General features: G+C 38.6%; 1 protein-coding gene across 3 annotated transcripts in view; it reads left to right on the top strand.

Moving 5' to 3' along the window:
• The first annotated feature begins 7,043 nt into the window (after positions 1 to 7,043).
• Positions 7,044 to 26,710, top strand: part of AP3D1 (adaptor related protein complex 3 subunit delta 1) — a 43,647-nt gene continuing 23,980 nt past the window's right edge. The window contains exons 1-17 of one of the 3 annotated variants that reach the window (XM_072404857.1): positions 7,044 to 7,207; positions 13,985 to 14,080; positions 16,335 to 16,415; positions 16,497 to 16,577; positions 17,862 to 17,969; positions 18,189 to 18,318; positions 18,417 to 18,556; positions 19,934 to 20,007; positions 20,387 to 20,436; positions 22,690 to 22,739; positions 22,921 to 22,969; positions 23,052 to 23,197; positions 24,325 to 24,473; positions 24,572 to 24,802; positions 24,929 to 25,160; positions 26,095 to 26,240; positions 26,516 to 26,657. In XM_072404857.1, coding sequence (XP_072260958.1) covers positions 7,112 to 7,207; positions 13,985 to 14,080; positions 16,335 to 16,415; positions 16,497 to 16,577; positions 17,862 to 17,969; positions 18,189 to 18,318; positions 18,417 to 18,556; positions 19,934 to 20,007; positions 20,387 to 20,436; positions 22,690 to 22,739; positions 22,921 to 22,969; positions 23,052 to 23,197; positions 24,325 to 24,473; positions 24,572 to 24,802; positions 24,929 to 25,160; positions 26,095 to 26,240; positions 26,516 to 26,657 — 2,001 coding nt within the window. In that variant the 5' untranslated portion in view covers positions 7,044 to 7,111. Of the gene's footprint in view, positions 7,208 to 13,964; positions 14,081 to 16,334; positions 16,416 to 16,496; positions 16,578 to 17,861; positions 17,970 to 18,188; positions 18,319 to 18,416; positions 18,557 to 19,933; positions 20,008 to 20,386; positions 20,437 to 22,689; positions 22,740 to 22,920; positions 22,970 to 23,051; positions 23,198 to 24,324; positions 24,474 to 24,571; positions 24,803 to 24,928; positions 25,161 to 26,094; positions 26,241 to 26,515; positions 26,658 to 26,710 lie in introns of all 3 variants that reach the window. The other 2 variants (XM_072404856.1, XM_072404858.1) reach the window with 2 other exon arrangements.

Here is a 26,710-nt window from a genome sequence, read left to right as displayed (position 1 = left end):
TACTTTCAGTTTGGCTCTGAAGGAGGAGGAGGCTCTCTGGAGGACACACACGCTGCAGCCAGCATCAAGAACACACACGCTGCAGCCAGCATAAAGGACACACACGCAGGATCAGATGTCTTATTAACGGGTAAGTGTATTATTTTAATTTTTTTTTCAAAAATCGGGGGTGGCTTACTTAATGGGGATGTTTTAAAATCGGGGAAACACGGTATATATCTATATATAAAAATGTATTGTCTTGTTTGTTTTTTTATGTGATTTTCTTTACAATCTCCCAGGATCTTTTAACCTTGGGTGATCCAACAGACCTACAATTTACCAAGTAAATTGTGATTGTTTTTAAACATTTCTTTTTTATGACTTGTTGAAAGGCTAAAAACAGCACAATTTGTTGATTAAAATTCAGGTGTTTGATGCGCATTGTTATGCGCATAGTTCTCCCCAGAGGTTTTTAGCCGGTTGCTCCGCCCGGCTGATTTGAATACCCCACCCAGCACTCGGCAGCTCTCATCCTCGGATGCACGGATCTCAGTGAGGCTGCTCTGTGCTGTCTGTTCAGAGGATTGCTGCCGATGAGAGGTGAGCACGCAGCTCAGCCTTCATGTGAAGGAGACACAGGCAGCCCCGCCCCCATCTCATAGCACGAGCTCTGCCTGTGAAATGTATCCACCTTTAGCTCAGCATGTCATTCTGCATCCTCACAGCTCTGTGTGTACAAACCTCCATATCTCCTAATATGTATGTCACAATGACCTGTAATTTTCAGGGTGTACAGGGGACCCTCATAGATACTAGTTATTACAATTTCAGCCCTCCAGACTTAAAGAATTTCAAGATATGGGGGGTCACAAATGTAAAACGTTATGAAAATTGAACTTTGGGGTTGCTGTTTCAGAGAAAAGTGCAACTAGGAGTCCTAAATTGAAAGTGCAAATTGAGGACCCCGGGGGCCACTAACATAGCAAGGGGCATTGGGGTGGGGCCCCTAAATATATACCTACCTGTCACAAATCTATACCTATGAGACTACTGTCTGCTTCTCTTTGTACACCAATTTCTGTGAGGTGGGGGGTACAAAACTGAAAATATAGGTGCAAGTGGTGGGCACATTCTCCCCCTACAATCTCATTACTACAGCATAATTAGAACATAAAACACTCTGCCCATTAAAATGGGTTTCCCTGCCCTGTTACACATTCCTGTCCACTTATCTAACATTCTGAACTTCAATTGGGGAATGGGGAGGTGTAAGAAACCAAAAATATAGGTACAAGTGGGGAACATCTGTGTGCCCAGCACTTATGGCCTGTTACCAATCCTAGGTGCCTAGCAGTTTCCAGAAGTCACTCAGAAGGAGTAAATGTTTTTTGCTGCTAATATGAGCTAAGCCTAACTTGTTACACCACATTCATTATACTATTACACTACTAAAAAGGAATACACTCTTAAAACTTAGAACACTAGTAAGTTGGGTCACAATACACGGCATAGGACAGTTGTGGCAAAATACATAGAGTTGTAACATACAGTTAAAATAGTTTAAATACATTTAAATCTATGTTGACATACACACACAAGTGAAATCACTAAATGTTCCTTGATATGTGTATTATTATGTATTATTAACATCTTTGGCAAATATCTTTTTTTCCAAATATTTGATTTGTCTAAAGCTAAATTATAATGAAATTTGAATCAGATCCAAAATGATTTTGAACATTTTTTTTACATTCATACTATTGTGTGATGAGATGACATATAAAGTGCTAATTAGTATATATACTGCTTGATATGAATAAGTTTGCAGTGTTGCAACCAGGCCAAAAAAAAAAATATTAAAACAAAAATGCAGCCAATCTAACAATAAATTAAGCAATTTTTTGAATTAGTATAATGTAACATTAAAAATGTAGCACTTTAAAAAAATCAAAAAAAGATCACACACTAAAGATTCAAATTGACCTGTAATGGACTGTAGGTGCACACAGAACAGGGACCAGAATTCTCTACCCCACTGCTCATTTATAAATGCTGTAAGCCCTCAGGCATGTTCACTAGCACTAGCTTATGCCCATTCGCTTAATAAATCAGCCTTTAAAATATGGCACAAATAAAACATCAACTGCTGAATCAACATAAATAAAATCAGAAAATTTCTCAAGTGCAGAAATACCATATAACGCATTTTTTGAGAACTCTGCACTATGTTGGTTCCAGAGCGGACACAAAAATTCCTAAAAGCGGGGAATTGTGGACTACTGAGTCCTTTAAAGTTTAAAGACTTTAAAGTGATGAGAGAATTGAAGTTGGAAAAAAAGGTACCTGTGTGCTCGTCTGTGATTCAAGAAGTGGGCTGTTTGTAAACATTGTCAATTTTTAAAATTTTTGTAAATTAAAATTTGCTTGGCACCACCATTCCTCAAAGGCTAATTTAACAACCAAGAGCTTCTGTAAAAACTGGAAAGAAAAAAATGCAAGGACCCCAATGGGAATAGAGTGTTTTTGGCCCCAACAGGAAAAATAATAACATGAACGGGTATAAAGATTGCCAGCCTTGTTACAACTGGGACAGGAAAACTTGTGAAAATCTTCCACTGCACTGGTTGGCAAATACTTGTGGCCATCATTATTCTGGGTTAGAGCAGTGACAGGTACACCAAGTAGCTGTTACTGTTATTATGAAGTAATTAGTGAAGCTCACAAAGCAATGGGTAGCCTTGAGACCACTGGGCTTAAGCTACGTACACACGTCAGATTTTTATCGCCCGATAATCGGCATCGGCCAATTATCGGGCGAAAATCTGCCGTGTGTACAGTCGGTGTCGTCCATCGTCCGGACGACCGACCTGCCGGATCCACGGACGATGGACGACAGCCGATCCTAATGAAAGGGAAGGGGAGAGCGCGCAGCAGGGTGCCGCTCCGTCGCTCTCCCCCTCCCCTCTCCATAGAGCATGAACGGTGCTGTATGTACAGCACTCGTTCATGCATCGTGCACTCCCTTGTCGTTGGAAAGGATCGTGAAAGATCCTTTCCAACGACAAAAATTGCAAGTGTGTACGCAGCTTTAGGCCAGTTAATAATTGTTGCCACATTATCTAGGTCAATGGGGAGCTTATCTTTGGAGATGATGTAGCCCGGAAACTGCACATGCAGAACTTTAAAAAAGCATTTTTCAATCTTAGCGTACAGTTCATTTTCCAAGGCATTGAGTAGGCCAGAATAATTACAGCTTGTTTGTCAAGACATAGGACTATGGATTTAAACATGAGATCTCATAAAACATAAATGACACGGTGCTGGAAGACAGCAGAAGCATTTCAGAATTTGAATGGCATCACAGGATTTTCATAGTTGTCCATCCCAAGTGTTAAGGTGTTCCCAGGTGTTATGCTGTATTCTATTTGTATCCCTCTTTTATCTAGATAAGGTCATATGCTACATGCAGGTTTAGCTAAAAAAAATGTACACACTACTTAGCCAGTCAAAAGAGCTTGGTAAAAGGGGCAGTGGGTAGAGATTCTTCGTGATGACATCTATACATGGTGTAAGGGTACTGTACTACAAATGAAGAAGTCTCCTGCTCCAAAAGGCGAAGATTTTGAGATAAAGCCTGAAATCAGACCTTGCATTAGAGTAAAAGTAATTGCTATCAGGAAGAACTGCAAAAGGGGTTGGCTTGGATATACCCAGACAGAGACTTCGGTGACACAGCTTTTGAGACAGATGGAATGACGGGACAGTAAGCAGCTATGAAAAAATTAAGCAGTGAAAAAATTAAAGACTACAGAGGTGACAAATCGAGGAGAAAGGAACAGGTCTTTGGTGCTGATGCAGCACACTAACATCCAGATGGGAAGGGTACAATGGAGAATGGGGTCCACAAGTCAGGATGGTATTATCTACTGCTGGGATTTGAAGGGTATTGGATTGAGGGTCCACTAACCAGGCATACTTTTTCAATACAGAGGCTGGGATGAAGTTGTTAACTGTTTCTGAATTAAATGAGGGATCCAAAGTAATAGTAAACCTGAAATATTCCACTTGCACCAATATTATAGGAGGCTGGGAAGAGGGGCGAAAGTATGCTTGGAGGTCAAGCATGCCCCCCTCCAGATATTCGTAACACTGGGGGTTCCTAGATCTGTAGACTTTGCTTAATGTTGCAGATCTTTTGCAGCTGGTACTTTTGCCAAACAAAACAGGCTTATTACGTGATAAATAACTACCTGAAAAAAGCTTTTAAACTAATATTATTCAAAGAACAGTAGATTGTAATGCTGCTGCATCACATTAGACAGGTTTATATGAATGGAAAACCCACTTAAGGACATGATTGCTTGTTTGTTGGGTGGATGGTGGGACAAGGCTGAAATGTGCATATCAAACAAGTTTTGATTCACTGACCGAGGAAAAGGGTAGTGGTGAAATTTTGGAGAAATTACCATTACCTGATACCAATGACACTAATCCAGTACTTTCATAATATCTGCCTTGTATGCAGTATGGGGCTGACCCGGATTTTACCCTCCCTAATGTTCTAACGCTATCCTTATTTCCACGCAAAAAACATTACATTTCCTTGAATAGAAATTTATTTTACATTGTAGGTCTATAATTCTTAGGCATACCTCACCGAAATATGTCCAATAATTATTAAATTCAATGAATTTATTAATAAACTTTAAATAAATAAAAAGTGTCGCCCAGTCGCCCGCTGGAGATCAGAGGAAGAAGACGTGTCCCGAGGACCTGCAGGATGCCAATGGAACAGAGTAAGAGTTTTTTTTCAATGTTTTTAGCGACCCTGAGTGTGACTCGGGATTACTGCTTTTAGCATGGAAAATCCACCCCGAGTCATACTCGGGATTACCGCTAGGGGGGTTAACATCGCCTTGGTGCTATGGATATCTATTTGTTTTGTTGTTCTGCTATCAAAACCCCTGAAGGGTGGCTGATGCTGCAAAACGCATTGGGTTACAGAAAAAATACATTTGATAGATTTGTATTGTATATGTGCACAAATTAGAAGGTAAACCCATGTGATGGTCGTTTTATTGATTGTATGTTATATATGTTGACATTTTAGTAATATAAGTACATGTTTGAAATAAAATGGAATTTTTGTTCTTTTGGTATGGGTATGCCAGTAATTTCCTGCTTGGGTCCACTTATGGAAGTAGGACTAATATTTTCCTTTAATTGTTTAGTGATTTGGTATAGTTTGATATATGCATTACATTTGAAGGGGATTTGCAGTTTGTCAGAACCCACATAAAAGTGGAAGCATCTCACACTGACCCTACAAATTAGGTTTGCATGATTGTGTATTGTTCCTGTTCTATGTCACAGTAGCCTATTATTGCTTTTAGTCATTTTTCCTAATAAAAAACTGGTAAACCGGCCAGTTGCTCTTTGCATTTTAACCATGTGTCACGGGGTAAGGGTGGAGGAGAGGAACACCAGAATGTAAACAGGAAGATAATGACAAGGGACTAGACCTCCAAGCTAGGAAGAAACCCTAAATCTAGTCCTGACTCCTGTATGAATAGACCCTGAAGGTGGGAGGATTCATACACCAGAACCTAGACCCTAGGAGCCCTGAAATGCCCTAGGAGTAGTGACAGGGTATAAGACTACTGGTTCCTTCCCAGATGAACGTACCAGCGTCTCCCTGAGGCCTAGTAACAACAAGAAAAGGGTAAACAACCAAATTACAAAGAGAAGTAAACTTATCTTCAATAGAAAATGGATGAGCAGGAACTCAGGAGAGAACTACATACCAGCGCTTCTACCTCGAGGCAGAGAATATCAACCGCATGACCTGAAGTGTAAGGCCGGGCTAAATAGAGGAATAGTAATGATAACAAGCTGTAGCTGAGACCAGAGGTGTGGTCATTACCAACAACACTGAAACAAGAAAGCAAAGAGACTGTTAGATAACTTCATGTGCAGCCAGTCTCTCAGATCTTTTAATCTCAGTCACGGGAGGGACCCCGACACCATGACAAGCATGGAAAGGGTTATGGTCAGTTTGTGTCCCTGGGCTGCTGCATGGAATATCAGGATGAAGTGCCAATGCAAAATAAGCCTGCATCTCCCATAGTCGGTTTTTCAAACACAACCCCATGTTTTACCCTGCTGTTGTTTGACCACAAGCAATTCATAGACAAGTAATGTACTTCCCTTTGGTGAAAAGCATCATTCTAAGGACTAACCCCGGCAATCGAGAAATGTACTACTGAAATAATGAGTAGCACTATGGAATAAAGAAAATTAAGAATGTGAGCATTATGTGAGAATCACAATAAAATATAAGAGCAGGTTCACACCTACCTCATCGCATGATTTTGAGCGGCTCCCACCTTGGTTCATCAAAAAAGAACCAGTGTGTGGATACCAAGTATGTGCCAGTTGGTGGCAGAGAGTGGTACAAGCACCGTTCACTGCAGCCTCTGTTTATTCCCACTGGGGCTACCACAGGCTGTTTCCCTGCTTGCGTGTTATTCTGATAAGACCCACACACAACCACAGAAGAACATGCAAACTTCATGTCTTGCGCTGTTATCCTGGCCCAGAATAGACCCTGAGACCCCAGCACCACAAAGAATAAGTAGAACCCCACCATGCCATTGCTTGGATATTAGCAATACAATTTAGAACAAAATTTACTATAAATTTCCCCTTCCAACTCATCTAAATAAACTGCACTACGCTGCAAAGTTTTAATCTCCCGAACTACAAGCAGTTTGGAAGAGCCAGTAAAACCTGGTCAAATTACTCATTACTTACAAAAAAGGCTTTTTATAAAGATGCCCCAAGTTACACAAATGTCACCTATGCTACACTTCTACAGAATAGCTCATTCACCTCCCGTTTAACACACTGGCTCCTGAGGTAACTTCCCTCGCTGATATGATACCATGTTCTCACACCGCTCATACACCACACCTAAGGATGGGGATACGTAAGACTGCTCAGCCCGCCTCCTGTGGTGTCAGTCACGTGTCTTTGTGGGCGGGGAAAGTAGTCAGCTGAGTGGCAGCCATTTTGTGAGTCCGTGTCCGGTGACAGGAGAGTCCAGCGGGGCCCTACCCGGTTTGTGGACATGGCGCTCCGTATAGTAAAGGGTAGCATTGATCGCATGTTCGACAAGAACCTGCAAGACCTTGTCAGAGGGATCCGGAACCACAAAGAAGATGAGGTAAGACACCGGTAAAATGAAGGGGGCTAATAAAAGCCGGCGCTTGCAAATTGGGGGGGGGGTTAAGTAGCGCAGTTATCAGGGGTGGGTTGCAGCAGGCAAGCGGTAATGATGAAGGATGTCAATCCCCCTTATCAGTGGGTGGTGGGTTGTTGCCTGTGGTGAATGACAGCAGATGGCAATTTGGGAGTTCATGGGTTTCATTGGTAGTTGGATTTGCCAGCTGCAGATGTTAAAAAGCTGTTGTATATAAAGTCATCCTTATTGACTACTATGTACAAAGCACAGGATGTACCCAGCTATCATTCACCTGGATTCCCTATATTCCTCTACCTCATGCATGGAGCACTACAAATTCAGTGCGTGATAAGGCTCCTTTTATATGAACACCTCTATGTTCTTCCTCATGGGGATGATATAGGTCTGTACGCTGTTCTGTATCTCAAGTTAGTCATTTTGGTGGGTGAAATGTGTGCTAGGTGTTGTTCCCTGGCTTGAGTCCATGTTATCTTCCTTCCAGCACAGATTTCTGCCCTTCTCAAATCATATTCTTCGATTCCTCTTTCCCTTATGGATAAGATTTTCCCAAACAGTGAGCTCCTTCAGTGATCCAATTCAGATCATAAATGCTGTGATATAATTTGTGAATTATGAGTTATTTTGGTCAGACCCTTTTTTTTTTTAGATTTGTGCAAGCCTAAAAAAATGTAGCTTTGTGAAATACAGAATATTTTGGAATATGTAGGGTTTAGTGATTTTGTGCAGGATCTACCTTTTTTACCTAACACTTGAATTATTATTTCTTTTGAAGCACATCTGTCTGTTTCGTGGCCAAAACAAACTAAGCCTATGATATAGAACACAGGAATGAAAGAGATTGTTGTCAGACTGGACAGAGAGAAGTTCCTTCTTGTTATACCTTCAGTTTTGGTTCCAGAAAGTCTAACGGGCTACCTAGATGATATTATGATGGCACAAATGCAACATTCACCATCCTAATCTTTAAGGAATGCACACCAGAATGGCAGAGACATCCAATTTCTGGTGTCTTATTTGTACGGTTAGCTAATTTAGATTTTGACATCCCCTTGTCTTTAGTGACTAAACAGCACTGCTCCAGGAATCCAATTCTCAGAAAAGGTTTACAGCTTACCAGGGTTCAGGAAATAGTTCTAATACTTTTCTTTTTAAATGTCAGTGAGTGCATGGTAGAATCCTTATTTACCCCTATAAAGGGGGCACTTAATATGTATCTTGATGGTGGACAGTCTCTCCATGGAGATCATTGATCATTTTGTACTTCTTTTTTTTTTTTATCGCATCTCGCATAACGTGATCGAAACCGAAAACCCTGTGCTCGAAAAAAAAAGTGTAAGTGCAAAAAACATCACACAAAAAACTTGCACTGGCGTACTATTTGTGATCCCTCCTCTAAAGAGGAAGGGCCACCCTATTTCCCCAGACCCCCCGAAACGAGGCTTCTGACGGGCTGGGTTTTTAAGGCCACCCAGCTGAAGTTGGAGTGGACCTACTAGCCCGCCTGGCCAAAGTCAGACGGGGTCCTTTTCTCTATGGGATTGCGTAAACAGTCCCAACAGATACTAGGCTGGGAGCTCTCCCGAAGAGAGACTCCCAGTAAGGAAGAGTACCTGACCAATAAGGCCAAAGTACTCCCCAAGACTTCACGGCTAGCCCATAAGGAAATAGCACCCTCCATCAAAAAGTGGCACACACTTACCACACCAGTGACAAGTGACAACAGAAAAATACATAAAAAATTAGTGCTCAGTGTATAACACACTGGGCTAGGATAAAAATTTGCCCATCTGCACTAGCCACAGCTAATGCAGAATGAAAACGAGTGCTAAATCAGCAATGTGACGTGCCTGTGTACATTAAATCAACAGTGGGTTCACCATGCCCAAAGTGATTTTAAGGTACCCCTGGTTCGCCATTCCAGGGAGACGACACTAAGCGAGATTCGGCCCGCTCTCAAGACCTGATAGCCAGACCAAGGGTTCCCCGCTCCAACCAGCGGGACAGACCACTATCTGGGGGCTCCTTATCAGGGCAGGCCCCATGCCTCTTCCTGGTGGACTCTAACCAGAGGAATTGGCATAGGGCGGCCCCTTACAGAGCATCACCATCTAGCAGTCCATCGTAGCAGGCATACTAGTCCACTGCATTTTTGCCAGGAATACAGCGCCGTTCCTCTTCTGCACACTGGAAGGATTAGGTACTACACTTGATCTTAGCCAGAGGCCGAGAAGTGATCATTTTGTACTTGTGAGGAAGAGTCCGTGAGGGGATTCTGCATTAGTAGCTGTGCAGGCTGCAGGACCATAATCTCTATAAAGCCAGGACACGTTAAGGTAAGAATTACTGGGGTGGGGCGTTTTTTATAATGCTATAATAGGTTGTAATCATTTATAAACACATAAAGGATTATATGTGTATGCAAATGCATATTCCCTTTAACTGTCAGTGCACTTTTCTCTGCGAATGGCACAGTGACACCAGAGGAACCTGATAAATAAACCCAATGAAGCATTATAATTGAGTCATGGTAATGACATCAGTTCCTACCCCAGAAATTTTTTTAAGCTGGATGGGAAAAAACTGTAGGCGGGTGGCAGTCCCTGTATTTTGACCTAACTCATCAGTAGTAAGCACCCAAAAACAGCTGGGTGGCTGCTGAAAAGTGCTGGGTGGTGTGCCCAGGTAAAAGGTGCTGGGGAGAACACTGGACATGATTGACATGCTTTTAAGGGCTTTATTTATAAAACAAGGAATCTAACATTACCTCAAACATTCCCCGGTGGGAATCAATTACTGCCATTATAACACAGGGACCTGGAATATTGCCACAAAGGAATGTTTGATGGAATGTCTAATTCCCTGTTTTATAAATAGAGCTGGAATGTCTGATTCCCTGTTTTATAAATAGAGCTCTAAATGCTAAGTATGATTTTAATTGACTCCAGAATCCTAGTTTCACAACAAATGCAGATTGACTACTGAACAATAGAACAGGAAATGGGTGCATGGTTCAAAGCTGAACTTTTACATTTTCCTCTGCCACCCTTCCAAAGGGAACCCATCCCCTTTTAGTTTTTTTATAAAATAGTAAACATACATAGCAGTGTTCTCTTCAGTTAGTGATGTCACCTGCATTTTCTTCTTTTTTTCTCTGATGGCATTGGGTGGGTGGTCTTACAGAACACAAAACTACATGTGAGCATCTCTCTGTTCTGGATAGGGTAAACCCAGCTTGTGTGATACCACCTTAAAATTGGTCTGTCAGTTAGCTTTAGGCCAGCAGCTGCACTTTAGATGTCAGGGCAGCATTAGCTTTTGTTTTATGCCTTTTTCATTCCTAATTTTGGTTTGTTAGACTGCCTTACTCCTCATCTAGTGTGCTGTAACGTATTATTTGTTTTCCAAATATTTATTTATATACAAAGATTTTAAAGCTAGCTGATAGCTGTTTATAGCCTTTTGAACCTGTTGTAAAATCCCTTGGTAAAAAAAACAGAAATTCTTCATGAGTAGATTAAGGTTGGACTCATACTGCCTTCCCTAACAAAGTATTCTAGCAGTGACCAATAGATGTTTTTTGGAAAAAGGGACATAAATCTGTCATCGTACAAGCCACATCTATCCATCTGAAAAGAGATCACAAGAGGACCCAGCAATAGGGTAGTCATTTGATGACCAGGCATATGTCTTACCCCATTTTCTTTTAGGTTTACCTTTGATTTCTAAAGGAAATTTTCAAATGGGGGAGGGGCACTGTTTATATTTCCACATATCTTTACTGTATGTATCTTACAGTGTAAGTTAACATTTTCACTATACAGAAAAGTAGTTATAAAAATAAAGGTGTGTATGCTATGTCAGCAAGTGAAAGTTGTTTCTTACATTGCTGTGCTGCTATTCTGCTAGCAAAAAAAACCCACTAAACTAAAAATGCTGTGTTGATTGTGTGCCATAGGAATTGAACATAACACTTTCAAAATATTTATTATACAGTTATACCTGCAAATTTATAAAAAAACATTTATTTTAAACTTTAGATTTTTTTTACCATTCTTATGATATAGGTAAAGGCTAGAGCAATTATTTTATTCTCACTATGGGCCTGTTTGCCTGGCATTGACTTTTGAAGACAAAGTGGCCTTTTCCTATTTTTTATTTTTTTTGCAATCTTACAATGTCAAAAAATGTATACCTAGAGATCAGGGTTTTACCAGAGGTTGCTAGGGGTTGAGCTATAAGCAGTATGTGTGCCTCTCAATTTACTGACACCAATTATCTCTGTGGCTGTCTGTAAGGATGACATTCTTCCTATTGACCAGCCATGTAAGAAGCTTTCTTCCCACTGACCAGCAATGTAAGATGCATTCTTTCTACTGACCACCACACTAATGTACTGTTAGCTGTGAATTCAGTAGTTATAGAAGGGGTTCACAGAAGACCTGAAAGTTATTTCAAGGGGCTTTCCCGATGTTAAAAAAACACTGCTATAGAGGAAAAGTTAATGTTCTTTAACCACCTAAGCGTTACACTGAGGTCTAGATTTTTGTACCAAAAGTGTTCCACTGTTTTTCATGAAATTTTTTTTTTAAATTGTAGACCTGTAACTTACAGAAATATAATCCAATACAAAATGAATGAATGAGTTTGAATTTGAATTTCCCGCACACGCGCCGACGTCATCGCGCACGCAGGGAGAAGCCGGCCGGCCTTTTTTTTCTCCGCTGGCAGGCTTCTCGTTTCAGAAGGCACCCGACACTGGACGAAGAAGGACGTGGGACGATCAGCGGGACCAGGTAAGAAGCCGGTCGGCATCTTGTGTTCCGCCGGCCGGCAAACTGGGATCCGCCGGCCGGCAGGCATCTTGTTTTCCGCTGGCCGGCGGAACACAAGATGCCGGCCGGCTTCTTAACGGTATAGGAGAAGGCACCCGACGCTGAAGAGGGACATCGACGGACGACGATCGACGGAGGACGACGCTGGAACACGACGCTGGATGAGCACAGCGGGACCAGGTAAGTGGGGATTTTAATGTACGGAAAATCTCGGGCTTAACGAAAATAGCAAGCTTTTTTTTAGCCTGTACGAAGGTCGGGCTTAACGGTCGGGAGGTTAATTATTCTTGGTTATTTTTTTTTTATTTTGTTTTGGAAAAACAAAACATAAGCAATTTTCCTTCTAAAAGATGCTTCTGGTACAAAGTGTAGTATAGTGCTAAGTAAATTATTTATTTACTATTTTTTCAAAATTTCACTGCCATAACCACTTAAAGTAATCATTCAAGCAAGGGTCACATGCTTCAGTGTGGGGCTGTGCACTATCCTTTGTACTGTGCCTCACATTCATGTTGCTAGGCCTAAAGCAGAACTAAACTTAGTGGGTGGTGAGCTTCTGCCATAATCTGCTGATTATGGATCATACTCACCCTGTGCAGTTGTCCAGGACCTGTCATCCCAGGGATCTGCCATTTTCACCCCTGTTTCATGGATTCTGTTCTTTTATTGGATGATGTGAACCCTTCACTTGCACAGAAGTTACGTTATCCTCGGCGGCTGGCTCTGTGTGCAGCGATGCCAAGCTGTTAACAACACAGCGCATGTGTACAAGTGTAAGGCTTTTCATTCTGCAAAATAATTGTTACTAAAGAAGGCAAAACCATGTTCAATTCAATCAACTAGTCACATGCTAGCAAACATTTTATTTCAATCTTCTTGCACTTGGGGATTCAAAGTAAACACAGCTTCATCTTATTTACTCCCATTAGTTTTCATGAGTCAACAGATTCAACTCCTTTTGAAAATCACCCTCCATGTTTAAAACATTACGTTCACTATTACTGCACATCATAGCTGTCTAGTAATGAGAACAAATTATCACTTTAGTTATTTGCCATGCAAAAAAATAGTGTGGCAGAAAGATAAAAAGTGACTATTGTCCATTTTTCCTTATACTAAGGCTATGTTTTGTTACTTCTGGAAGCGTAATGTTGCTGAGTTTATAACTTTTTATTGGTAAGGAGCTGGCTAAGCCTCTACTATACCTTAGTAGTCCTTTCTCTGTTTGCGGCGGTAAAAGTTCAAGAGTTTTCTTTGAATATTTCATGACTGCTTACCATTGTCTAGAGAACAAATGATACCCAATCGCACATAGGCAGATCTTGTTCCTTGCTCCTTCATTGCACGCACATTGTACAGAATTTCTGCTGGTTGCCCTAAAAATCTATCGGTGAAGTTACGTTGTATGTAGGTATGTTGTGCTGTAGTTATATGCATTATAATAAAATAAGTTTAATGTAGGAAAGGGTTAAAACCACCTGTCAGTGTATTTTCTTTTCTGTCTGCATGCTGTTGGGGAAGTTACCATTTTCTGTTCAATCAAATTACTGATGTAAAATCAAATTACAGAGGACAAATCCACAACCAGATCACTGGAGGCCTAGTTTTCTTATTGCAGCTCAATCTTCAGCTTTGAAGAAATAGGACAGGGACCACCCAATATAAATATAAATAACCCCCTCTTACACAGCTTTCAATGGAAAAGGTGCAGACTGAAAATTTCCTTTTTATCAAGGCAGTCATTAACTGCTGAAAGTTTCAATTTTGTTAACTGAAGTGATCACTATGGCAAGCTTTCTCTTTGTTACCATGGATTTTCAGGCTATTGTAGTCAGGTGTAAGTATGCACATAGTTTATGTTGAAATGCTTTCATGTTGTTTTTTAGTATTAATTCCTATTTCTTAGGCAAAATACATCTCGCACTGCATTGATGAAATCAAACAGGAACTTAAACAGGATAATATTGCAGTGAAAGCCAATGCTGTCTGTAAGCTGACATATGTAAGTATCTAGCCATTTTTTGCCATTTATTTATACAACTGCTCTTTTGCCACATCCCTGACAGGTCGTCACCTTAACTTTTCAAACGTTTGTTTTAGTAAACATTTTCCTACTGTGCATGTCCTATTAAAGCTAACCTCTAGATAAGTCAAAAAAATATAAAGTAATGCAGTTTTGTATAATTAAATGCAATGAGTGTAAGTACCTCCTTGCCACCAGGTAGCTAAGTTTAAGTTAAGGCCACTTTCGGTGACATATATTATATCTGAATGAACCTTTAAACTTAAGTTGACTTTACAGAAATAAATGTATGTTCCTATTTCAATAAGAAATGTTCAATTGTTACTAGGGAGATAAGACTTAACCTCTTCTAATAGGTGAGTTTTTGAAGGAGTATAATTTTTGTCAAATGTAGTCCATTCTTTTTCTGTGGCCTTCAAATAAAGCTCAGCCACCCTGTATTGTATTAAAAAGTTTATTCAAGCTTATGCAAAAGAGTCACATAATCAACATTTATCACTGAAGGAATTAACAAGTGATAAGAATGTTAGCAGATATAAGTAAAAGAGAGTAAGATACCAAGTGAAATCTAATTTAAAAGTAATATATGGTTGCCAAGCCTATGTTTACTATTCAAGAAAAATAAGGAAGAGATAGACTTTTTGGGCAACAACACAAATATTATTATTATTATTATACAGTATTTATATAGCGCCATCATATTAGGCAGCGCTGTACAGAGTCCATAGTTGTGTCACTAACTGTCCCTCAAAGGAGCTCACAATCTAATGTCCCTACTATAGTCATATGTCATTAATGTAGTCTAGGTCAATTTAGGGGGAAGCCAATGAACCTAACTGCATGTTTTTGGGATGTGGGAGGAAACCGGAGCACCCGGAGGAAACCCACGCAGACACGAGGAGAACCTGCAAACTCCATGCAGATAGTGTCCTGGCTGGGATTCGAACCTAGGACCTAGCGCTGCAAAGGCCAGAGTGCTAACCCCTGAGCCACCGTGCTGCCCAATAGTAATATACTTATATTACATTACATTATATATTACAAATAGTGCTTTAATAAGTGTAAATATGGTATAACATTCCTAACTAGACAAAGTTCAACTATGTTGGTTATAAAGGTACATGAGTGGACATTTTGCCCAATGGTTTCCTCAGAAGACTTGGAAGAAGACACGTTTTTCTGCTGAGAAACGTGTCGGGAAAACAAGACAATTTTCACAGACTATGGTATGATCTAATGTGATATTCAACATTGGTATAATATACTGTCTATCACTCATGTACCTTTCCATCTAGCTTAGTTGAGTTATGAAAAGTTGAGAATGTTATAACGAGTTAACACTTAGTAAAGTAATAATTATTTTGTTGCCCAGGAAGCAGTCTATCTCTTTCTTTTTAGCAGATATAATTATACCAAAAATAATGGCTTTATATATACATGGATCCTGGAACAAAGCATTCAGTGTTTTACATAGTTACATAGTAGGTTAGGTTGAAAAAAGCCATACGTCCATCAAGTTCAACCACTAGGAAATAAACGTATCCCCGGTAAAAAACCCTATAAGACATAGTTGGTCCAGAAGAAGGTAAAAAAAACGTGGTACAACTTGCTTCAACGGGAAAAAAAACTCCTTTCTGATTCCATGAGGCAATCAGATGTTCCCTGGATCAACAGTCACCGTTATTTTTACTTTAAAGCCTTAATACCCTGTTATATTCAGTGTTTCTAGAAAAACATTAAGCTTTCTCTTAAAGCAATCTATAGTAGCTGCTGAAACTACTTCCTGAGGGAGCTGATTCCACATTTTCACAAACCTTACAGTGAAGAATCCCTTCCTTATCTGCAGCTTAAACTTCTTTTTCTCCAGAAACTGGTGCCCAAAACTGGACTGCATATTCCAGATGTGGTCTGACCAATGCTTTGTACAGGGGCAGAATAATGTCACCATCTCTGCAGTCTATTCCTCTTTTAATACAAGAAAGTACTTTACTAGCTTTAGATATTGCAGCTTGGCACTGCATACTGTTATTAAGTCTATGATCTACCAGAACCCCCAGATCCTTTTCCATTTCTGACATCCCCATATGTTCATAAATGTTAGTACTAGGACAAGGGTCCCAGTTAGCACAGATGATATATACGGACAAAAGGTTTATTTTCTTGATGTAATATGTAGTTTATTGTATCTATTTACCATTTGATTTTTAAATATTTTTTGTTTGCCCTGCAACAGTTGCAAATGCTGGGATATGACATCAGTTGGGCTGCATTTAATATCGTTGAGGTGATGAGTGCATCAAAGTTTACTTTTAAGGTATGTTTTAGACAAGACTTTGACTGATAATGTCTGCTGCTGATAACGGAGAATAGACCTCATTTTTTTTGCCTTCTACAGAGAATTGGCTACTTAGCTGCTTCACAATGCTTTCATGAAGGGACTGATGTCATTATGCTGACCACAAATCAAATCAGGAAGGTAAGTGAGTTACATCCCATGAATTACATTGGATTAGATCTCCCTTCCCCAGAACTTGTTTCGTATGTATATTGGCAGCAGGTGCAAGGCCTGAAATGCTGTGCCCTTGGGATCTACCAAAGCTTTGACTAAGACACTAAGGATGCATGTGGGTTTTATTGTCAAGGCTATAGAGGACAAAATTATGAACCCTAGGTACCAACATAAATTCATTCTTTAAAAATCACAAATTATTGATACATTTTTTTAAATAAATCCACAAAATACCAAAAAGTACAAAATTACCCTCACAGGGGTATATTTCAACAGGGACCTAAATGGCCGCTATACAGACTAATGCTACCTGATATTTTTTTAAAGAAAAAAATTTTGTGGTGGTACCTACAAATCCCTGCAAATTTGTTTGGGAACCCTCCTTTCCTAGGGTTCCTAATTTCTCCTCTTATGCTTTGAATTTTGGGATGTGGTACCTCTTTAACAACTATGGTTGGAATCTCTCTCCTTATTTACTTATTGTCAAGGCTAGTTTTTGGTGAATTCTAACATTCAGCAAATGGCCCTTCCTACAACCACCTTGCTGCTCTTAAAACAGCTCTTCTGGGTACCAGGAGCACTAATGGACATTGATGTATTTTGACTTTCTATTTCCTATCTGCTAAGCAAAAGCATGTTAGGGTGCCAATGTATTGCTATAGGGTCTGTTCAGGTCTAGCTAGCATTTTTCGGTTTTGAAGAAAATAAAGTTTTAAAGGCAGATTTTTTTATTTTTGTAGTGTAAAGTTATAGAACCTTATTGGGATTTTATTGCTGTCTGTGTTCCTGTTAGGTAGAGTCTCTAATTGTTGTGATTACTATGAGGCAAGGGTAAATCCAAGATTCTGAGTTGTCACCCGAGCAGAAACTGAACAATCAATTTCCAGTGGGGACATATAATCCCATAACAGTTGACCAAGAGGGGATTTCCTTTACAATTAAAAAACTTCCTTTCACTTCCTGTTAGCTCTACAGGTACATCTTAATGACACAGATGGCATAAAAAACAAACAATGATTTTAACCCTCCCCTACTTTATACAGAATCCTTTTAAAAACGTCTTTTGATTCACTTTAATTTTATTAGAACATATTTAATAATGATATTTGATAGTAGATTTGTAGTAGAATTATAATATTTTTTATTAACTGATTAAACCAAGGGTTGTAGTATTTGTAGTATGAATTACATTAACAAGTGATGCTTATTTGTAATCTTTGTAATGATTGATTAATCTCTTTTTGATTGCAGGATCTCAGCAGCCCCAATCAGTATGATACGGGTGTTGCTCTGACTGGATTATCTTGCTTTGTAACGCCAGACCTTGCCAGGGATTTAGCCAATGATATTATGACATTGGTAAGTATGTATAAAGACATTTAAGTTGTAGTTTTTAGCTAAATATCAAATGGGCTTTGTTTTTTTTTATCAAAAATCCCACAGGAAATGATTTCTTCTTTATTAGTTAAAGTAGAAAGTCTACTTGTTCACTTTTTCTTTCATATAATGTCATATTTAAAAAGGATTTCCAAAATGCGTCCTGTTAGTAACCACTATAATCTATTGTGACCTCTACAGATGTCCCATACAAAGCCTTACATAAGAAAAAAGGCAGTTTTGATCATGTATAAAGTTTTTCTGAAATATCCAGAGTCTTTACGTCCAGCATTCCCAAGACTTAAAGAAAAACTAGAAGACCCTGACCCTGGTGAGTTTTTAATTTGCCAACTTTCTTCTTATTTTTACTAATATTATTGTGGTGTTTTAGATGTTAGATGATACGTGATCTGTAATTTTTTTTACCAGGAGTGCAGTCTGCTGCAGTGAATGTTATATGTGAACTAGCCCGCCGAAACCCTAAAAATTACCTATCTTTGGCTCCCTTATTCTTCAAGCTCATGACATCATCTACTAACAACTGGGTTCTAATTAAAATCATCAAATTGGTAAGTAGCAAAGTCTTTTTTTCACTTCTCCTATTTCTTCCAATTTACAGCTTTTACACTAGGTGTTAAGTTTACACCTCTCCTTGAGTGCAAAATGATGAGTCTGTTAAGTTCCTCATAAAACAGATCTATTTAAAGTTATCAATGTTTCCTTCTTCCCTTGACTTAAAAAAATACAATGTAGGTGCATTAAAACAAATATGTGAAAAGTCTCAGGATATGTACACTTGTCAGATGATTTTCGCCCAATATGAACTCCAGGACTTGTCTTCAGCTTAAATCTGACATGTACAAGCAGTTGTCCAATGTGGTTCATGGAGTTGTCCTGATGGCTCCATTGACGTCAGACTGTGAATGATCGCCATACAAAGTCAATGGAAAAAAGCACAGTGGGGTGCGGTGTGCTCTTTCTCCCCTCTCTAAAGAACAGAATGGTGCTGTGTGTATAACGCTTGTTTGTTTATCTGTCACTCTCTTCTCTCTGGAAATGATCACAAAAGGTAAAAAACAACCATGCCCATAATAAAAAAAGACATGTTACCTGCAGAGAGAAAGCTGCAGAGAAGAACCATTGTACTTTGTGAGCAAACAACAGTCTCTCTACAGTAGATAAACACCCCTTCATTCTGATTTAGGAGCTCTAGGTGTGACTCAACAAAGGGCATATCGGACAACTGATTTCAGACAACTGGAAAAAAAAGCATGAGTAACTTGCTTGCTTTTGCAGTGTTAAAGCAGTAAGAATTTAAGTGGAAAGTAGAGAAGATCAGTAAAGAACTAACATGATAAAATGTGTTCTGATAACTGTTCTGTTTGTGGTTAATACATGTGATGCTGGTAATAGTATATGTTTTTTTTTAATTTACATGCAAACATTGTTTACCATATGTGACAGTAGTGGGTTAGGTCAAAATATAACACTGCCAGGGCCCTGCCTTGTGCAGCTTCTGCAACAGTTGTGTGTTTTTTGTTTAATTAGGTAAAATGTATGATTATCTGTATGTAACTAAACTCTGACTCGTTGCCCTTGAAAGCATTAAGAAAAATACTTGTTGATCCCACTAGAAATCTATTGAGCTGGAAATTTGCTGTGTACTGCAGTGTTTATCTCAAGCTTTATAAGCCTTGCTGAGGTAATGTTTGTGGACTACTTACTATACACTTCCTTTTTATCCTAGGGTGACACTGCTTGGCCACAGATATAGTATAGTAAGTAAGCTTTGTCCCCTTAGATCATGAAGTGTATTACTGGGCAGGTAAAAATAAACAGTAATCAAGTTAATGGGGCCACCACTTCTTAGGACTGGTCAGCTGCAAGATAGAAAAATGATGTTAAGATGTTTAAATATACTTTTTTTTTCTCCTATCACCTTTTAGTTTGGTGCACTTACTCCCCTAGAACCACGACTTGGAAAGAAGCTTATTGAGCCTCTGACAAACCTAATACACAGGTAGTTTGGTTCAGCTTTTGCTTGCTTTTTTGGCTTAGGGAAAAGTACCAGATGTTATTTAAAATGTAGTTTAAGAATTTGTTTCCTAAATGTTGTTTTTTTTTTTTTTTTCTTGATTAGTAATCCATAGCAAAACTAGTTTTCTATGGACTGCAAATGCAGCATGATTTCCTGTGCAAAAAAAGTACATCTCATAAACATGAGATCCTTTCCGATTGCTTCAGAGTTGCTTAAAGTACATCTAGGATCCTGAAAATTAATGTTTGGGCCAGTGTTCTTTCTGCACTCATGTTACTGTTCTGTTTGATTCCCACTTTTTTAACATGTATACCTACGGTATATTATTTTGCAACAGTTTTTTAATTTCTTTCCCAAACAGCACGTCTGCAATGTCTTTGCTCTATGAATGTGTGAACACTGTAATAGCAGGTAAGTTGATAAGTCTATATATTTGGGTTTAAATTAATTAACCTTATTATAGTTTGGCACCTTTTCCAAATATAAATTAGGTGTTATAGTTATTTTTCTGTTTCATATTCTTTCATTGGTGCAGTTTAAGACAGTGGCTTCTTATTTAAAGTGTACCTTTAAACAAAACATAAGTCATCAAGCCTAATACCCAAACCTAATATGCTTTTTCAGTAATACCCTTTGCTTGTTTATGTTTTTGTACTTTCTTCTTAGTATGTTTTCCAGGAGGGTTCTAAGATCATAATACTGTTTTGCGTGTTTGAATGGTACCGATCTGATTATCCTTTGCAGAGACTTCCTCTTGTTTTACACATTTTACCAATTAATAACCCATAGAAAATAAGTCGAAAACCCAAGCTTTGCTCACGTATGACAAAAGCAATTGGATTCCTTTAATAACCACCTTCCCCGAAGCCCCCTGATAACTCTGTTTAGCTGCTGGGAGCAGAAAAAATTGCCTGATACCGACTGGTATGTAAGAGCTCGCAATTCACTCCATTTACCATCATTGGCCAGCAATGTCTCATCGGGGCAGAGCAAGTTCTTGGCCCAGTGTATATAACAGAACAACTTTCTTCATTGCAGACAGCCTCACAAAGTTGGGGAGAATGAATAAGATATGTATTTGAAACTAGGCAAAGCGTAGGCATTAAAGCACATCTGTTGTTTTGCCCTACATAGTAAAATATAGATTGAATGGTTAAGTGCCTCAAATCTTTTCCTTCTGTAGTTAGCTTGTTCTAATATACTAAGATGCTTGTACAGGTACATACGAGATAGGGGACTGTAGGTTTGTTCTTAAGTTGAATTTGTATGTAAGTCGGAACAGGTGCATTTTTTTTTTAATAAACTAGCTGATTACCCGGCGTTGACCGGGTATTTTTTTTTTTTGCAATCTTATACTGGAAAAGGGATCAAGTAAAGCTATAGTGATTTTCTTGTCTACGGTGTTTAATTTTTTTTGCCTTTGATTCCACTTGGCCAATTGCCAAAGGCATTATTACAGGCCAAAAATTTGTATGAGACTCCATAAAAAAGTATGTAAAAGTATAAGCAAAAGGCACCCTGTCACTGAGCAATACATACACACATACATACATGCAAATATACCTCTGACATAAACCACAGCACTGTACAAAGAACAGCGGTGCACTCACATGATTCTGAGTCATATGTCTAGCAATTTGGGTTTTAATGTCTCTATGCGTTTCCTAGTAATGACACACACACATACATACATCCAAATAAAGCTCTGACATATAACACAGTGATGGTGGAACATACATACATACATACATACATCCAATTTTATATATATATAGATTTATATAATTCTGACATATACCATAGTGCTGTACAATGAAACACTGAGCTAGACCCATAAGTCTTTGTACAGAGGAGCTGACACTCTCTCACAGTCACACACTAATATTATACAATAATATACCTCTGACATATACCACAGCGCTTTACAAAGATCAGTGGTGTCATATGTCTAGCAAGTTTGGTGGAAATGTCTCCATTCATTTTCTAGTGATGACATACACACATCCAAATATAGCTCTGACATATAGCACATTGCTGTACAAAGATGACTGGTGCACTCACATGAGTCTGTCATATGTATAGCAAGTTTGGTTGAAATGTCTCCATGCGTTTTCGAGTGTTACACACACACACACACACACACACACACACACACACTACATACATACATACATACATACATACAATTTTATAAATATATAGATGCAATTAAGACAGATGTTTGTCTTAGCATACAGGTTGACAGTCGAAAATCCGATCATCAATAATTCGGTTCCTTCAGTTTTCCGGCATGAATTTCAGGGCGCATTTTTTTAATACAGGGCCTGTAGTACAGTGTCTGGCCACTTATGTTTTGGTGGTGGATGGTACTTGGTTGACTTCCTATGCACCTACCACTACTACAAGTGGGTAAAGGAAAAGTCTTTGTATAGAATCCAATACAAAACTAAGCTCTTGCAAAGAATTTCCTTTCTTCCAGGTGGGTGGAGGTGAACCTCCAGTTTTGCCTTGCATGATCAACGACATATTCACTTCTAAGTATCACATTTATATAGGTTTATCATGTCTTTGAAAAAAATGAGTATATTTAAAAACTTTAATTCATGCTTAGCTATAACAGGTATTTATCCTCTGACATTTTGTGTTTGTTCTGATTATCCATAGTTTTGATATCATTATCATCTGGAATGCCTAACCACAGCGCCAGTATTCAGGTAAATCTCCTTAACCGTCCTTTTCCTTTAACTGCTAATCATTCGGAAATAGATCTGACATACTTGCACAAAAACTGTGATCTTTTTGATATTTGGATTTTTCATCTTGTAAAACAGAATCTAACAATTGTTGCTATTAGCTAAAGTTTCATGGTATTCTAAAAATTATCTTCTTTTGTAGCTTTGTGTTCAGAAGTTAAGGATTCTTATTGAAGACTCTGACCAAAATTGTAAGTGAAGTTAAAACAAGATCAAATAAATTCTTGGTCGTTCCATAAAAATCTGAATTTACAATTCTTTGTATATTGGCAGTGAAGTATTTGGGTTTGCTGGCCATGTCCAAAATCTTGAAGACCCACCCCAAATCTGTACAGTCTCACAAGGACCTTATCCTGCAGTGTCTTGATGACAAAGATGAGTCAATACGGCTGCGAGCCCTTGATTTGCTCTATGGAATGGTATGTACCATAAATAACTATAGACTTGTTTTTAAAGGACCCCTAAATGTGGGACACAAGGTAGTCTTTTTAATAAATGCATTGATAGTCCATAGATTACCCTAAGCATTTAAAGGCAATGTTTTGGTTATTTGCTGTGTTATCCTATGACCAGCAACAGTCGTCTTAAAGAGGAACTAAACCCAAAACTGCAAAAAAACCCCAAACAATTACTTTCAATCCCGCAGGGCAGTAAGATCGTTCCAAGGGGGTCCTGCATCAGGTCCCGCGTTGTCCTGGAGCCGGCTCTCTGGGCGCCGCCATCTTCCTTTCCTCTTCCTGTTCTTCCTATGTCACCTGACTCACGAGATCAGCTGACGTTGAATGAAAAAAAAAAAATTGACAATCTTAAAAGGGGTGTTGCATTTAAAAAAAAAAAAAAAAAGTGAAAATTGTTAATTTAGGTACGCTTTAAAGTTCTTTTTATGCAGCAGCTTGAATCTGTGGAGCGTTCTCTGAGTAAGATATACTTTTGGATTTGGAAAACACTTTAAACAATAAAAAGCACATTCATTACACGCTTTTTACTAAGTTTAGGTATTTTACACTGTAAAAGTTGCCAGGGTTGGCAGCACATTATTAATATTTCAACAATGCTTATTCTCTCTGGGCTGAATTGTTGAGTGGAGCACTATACAGGAGCTGTATTGGGCTGCTTGAGACCTGCATCACGTGAAAGCAGTCGTCTGGCACTCTCAAGTGAGCTGTCAAAACTGTCTGCTTTCACTATAGAAACATCTACATGTTATAGAAAAATGTATTTATTGTTTTACGATGGAAAAAATGGGACAAACTAAGAGGCTGGAAATGAGAAATTTGAAACAAAATTTATGGGGCAGTAAGAAAGCAGACACAGCCACTGTATATGGGTTACACAAACAACTGGAAGTACTAAGTTTGCTGCATGTTTTCTCTGTCCACATTTTTACCTCTTTGCTACAGCTTTCCCTCCTCATCGGACTGAAAACATTTTTGGGAGAGAACACTGGGGCAAAACAGCAGTGTGTTTACAGGTTAACAGTAAACATTTTGTTCTCTTTTAAAATTTTGTGTCATGTTTCTTTTGGTCTTTTAATGTTTTTGAACAGGTGTCCAAAAAGAATCTGATGGAAATTGTGAAAAAGTTGATGATCCATGTTGACAAAGCAGAAGGAACTGCTTACAGAGATGAGCTGCTAACGAAAATTATTGATATATGCAGCCAATCCAATTACCAGTATATTACCAACTTTGAGTGGTAAGCATTCTTTTAAAGAAATATGTTTGAAACATTTTTTCATCTCTTTTTGTTGTTGAGATAGAGATTATGTGCATAATTATCTTTATCTTTTATAGGTATATTAGTATTCTGGTGGAACTCACACGTCTAGAGGGAACACGTCATGGCCACCTTATAGCTGCTCAGATGCTTGATGTTGCCATAAGGGTGAAGGTTATCAGGAAATTTGCTGTATCTCAGATGGCCACATTGCTTGATAATGCTCACCTCCTGGCCAGCAACACTCAACGTAATGGAATTTGTGAAGTTCTTTATGCAGCTGCCTGGATCTGTGGAGAATTCTCTGAGTAAGATTTATTTTCATTTTTTTTTTTTTTTGTTAGAAACTGAAGGAAAAAATGTTTTTTGGTATTGTTCCCATATTGGCTTAGTTGAGATTTAACAATCCCTGATTTTATTCTCTTCCTTTTCAGGCACTTGACAGAACCTCACCAGACACTGGAGGCTATGCTTAGGTCGAAGGTCACTACTCTACCAGGTCATATTCAGGCAGTTTATGTACAGAATGTGGTGAAGTTATATTCGGGGATCCTACAGCACAAAGAACAAGATGGTGATCATCAAGCAGCACAGGAGATAACTCGGCTTATGATTGAGAGGCTTCCTCAGTTTGTTCAGAGTGCTGACTTGGAAGTTCAAGAAAGGGTAATATATTTTAATTTGGTTGACAAGTTTCCCTATTTGTTGTTGATCTCAAAGTCAGAGATAAAGTTTCAGCCACACAAGAGTGCTATATTTTCTGTTGCCAAACTCCTATACTTTCTAAAAAAGGATTTACCTCCTTTCCTTGGAACATTGAATGACAGTGGGTTTTGCAATTTTTGATACTGATAACAAAAATAGATCCTTCCATGTTAGAATGAAAACAGTTTTTTTAATCTGAGGGACAAATGCAAAATAACAGATTGCATAAGTATTTACTCACTTTTTAAAGGCACAGTAGACTTGAAACAAGGGAAGCAGAAAAGCACAACCACTGTGTAGCACTGCAAAACAGGAAGTGCTATCTTTGATTGATCAAATTTGGTTTACTCTGTATTCATGTATTTTACAAAACTATACATGGAAACACGCTTGTAAAACATTTTTTAAATTCATTCAAAGTGTTATAATTTACTCTTGGTTCTTAATTTATAGAGGCCCAGTTACATTGACTATTCAGTAGAAAATTACGGGGTTTCTAAAATGTATCTCCTGACCACCTTATAATCCACTTCTGCTACAAAATATCCAGTGTTTTTAAATATAGGAAAACATTTGTCATGTTTCCCTAATGAAGTGTTTGTATCTAGACATGAGTTGCTATGCCTTGGCATTTTTTACATTCTAAAAAATGGTGATGTAACTGCTCCTTCCCTAATCTTTAAGCAGCAGTCAGGAAGTGGACTTTGTACTACCCTGCCTTGTTTTAATTATGAAGTATGTTGTCTCTGGAGACCCTTAGCAGCAGCGTTTGGCTTTAGATCACAATGTATTTTGCCGCTGCTGTCACACAAAATTATATAATGTAGAGAATTGCAGTATAATTTATTACAAGCCAGGTTTTTTTTTCTGATGGTTTTGGTTTCTGTTTTTGTAGGCTTCTTGTATTCTGCAGCTTATGAAATATATTCTAAAGCTACAGACAAAGGAGGTTCCAGTAGCCGAGGAGGTGATGGCTTTATTTGCCGGAGAACTGAATCCTGTTGCTCCAAAAGCTCAAAAGAAAGTTCCGATTCCTGAAGGGTATGTACTGATAAAACACACAAAAAAACAATATCCACTCATAAGCAAGCCCATTACCCAGATAAACTGTATATAAATCATGATAGCCATACTCTAAAATATAAAAAGGCCAAACTGGTCCTTTAGAGATTAGGGACACAACCAAATTTTGCTGCAACCACTTCAAAATGCATACGGAACCAGAGCACACTTCCAAAATGTTTAAAGTTTATCAGATTAATGAATGCTTGCTTTATTTTAATTTTATGTAGTAACATTTTTTTCTGTACTATCAGTTTAGATTTGGATGCTTGGATCAATGAACCACCATCAGATAGTGAATCAGAGGATGAAAAACCCAAAGCAATCTTCCAGGATGAGAAACAGGCACATGGCAAGTCCTCCCGACCAGAAATAGATGAAGAGGAGTTGGCGAGGGTAAGAAAATGTGCATAAAACATCATATATATGAACTGTTATTATCCCTCTAA

Source organism: Pyxicephalus adspersus, chromosome 3 (assembly GCF_032062135.1).
Source record: "Pyxicephalus adspersus chromosome 3, UCB_Pads_2.0, whole genome shotgun sequence".
Classification (NCBI taxonomy): Eukaryota; Metazoa; Chordata; class Amphibia; order Anura; family Pyxicephalidae; genus Pyxicephalus; species Pyxicephalus adspersus.
The sequence above is the reverse complement of the archived record's forward strand: the minus strand, read 5'-3'. Positions and strand labels throughout refer to the sequence as shown.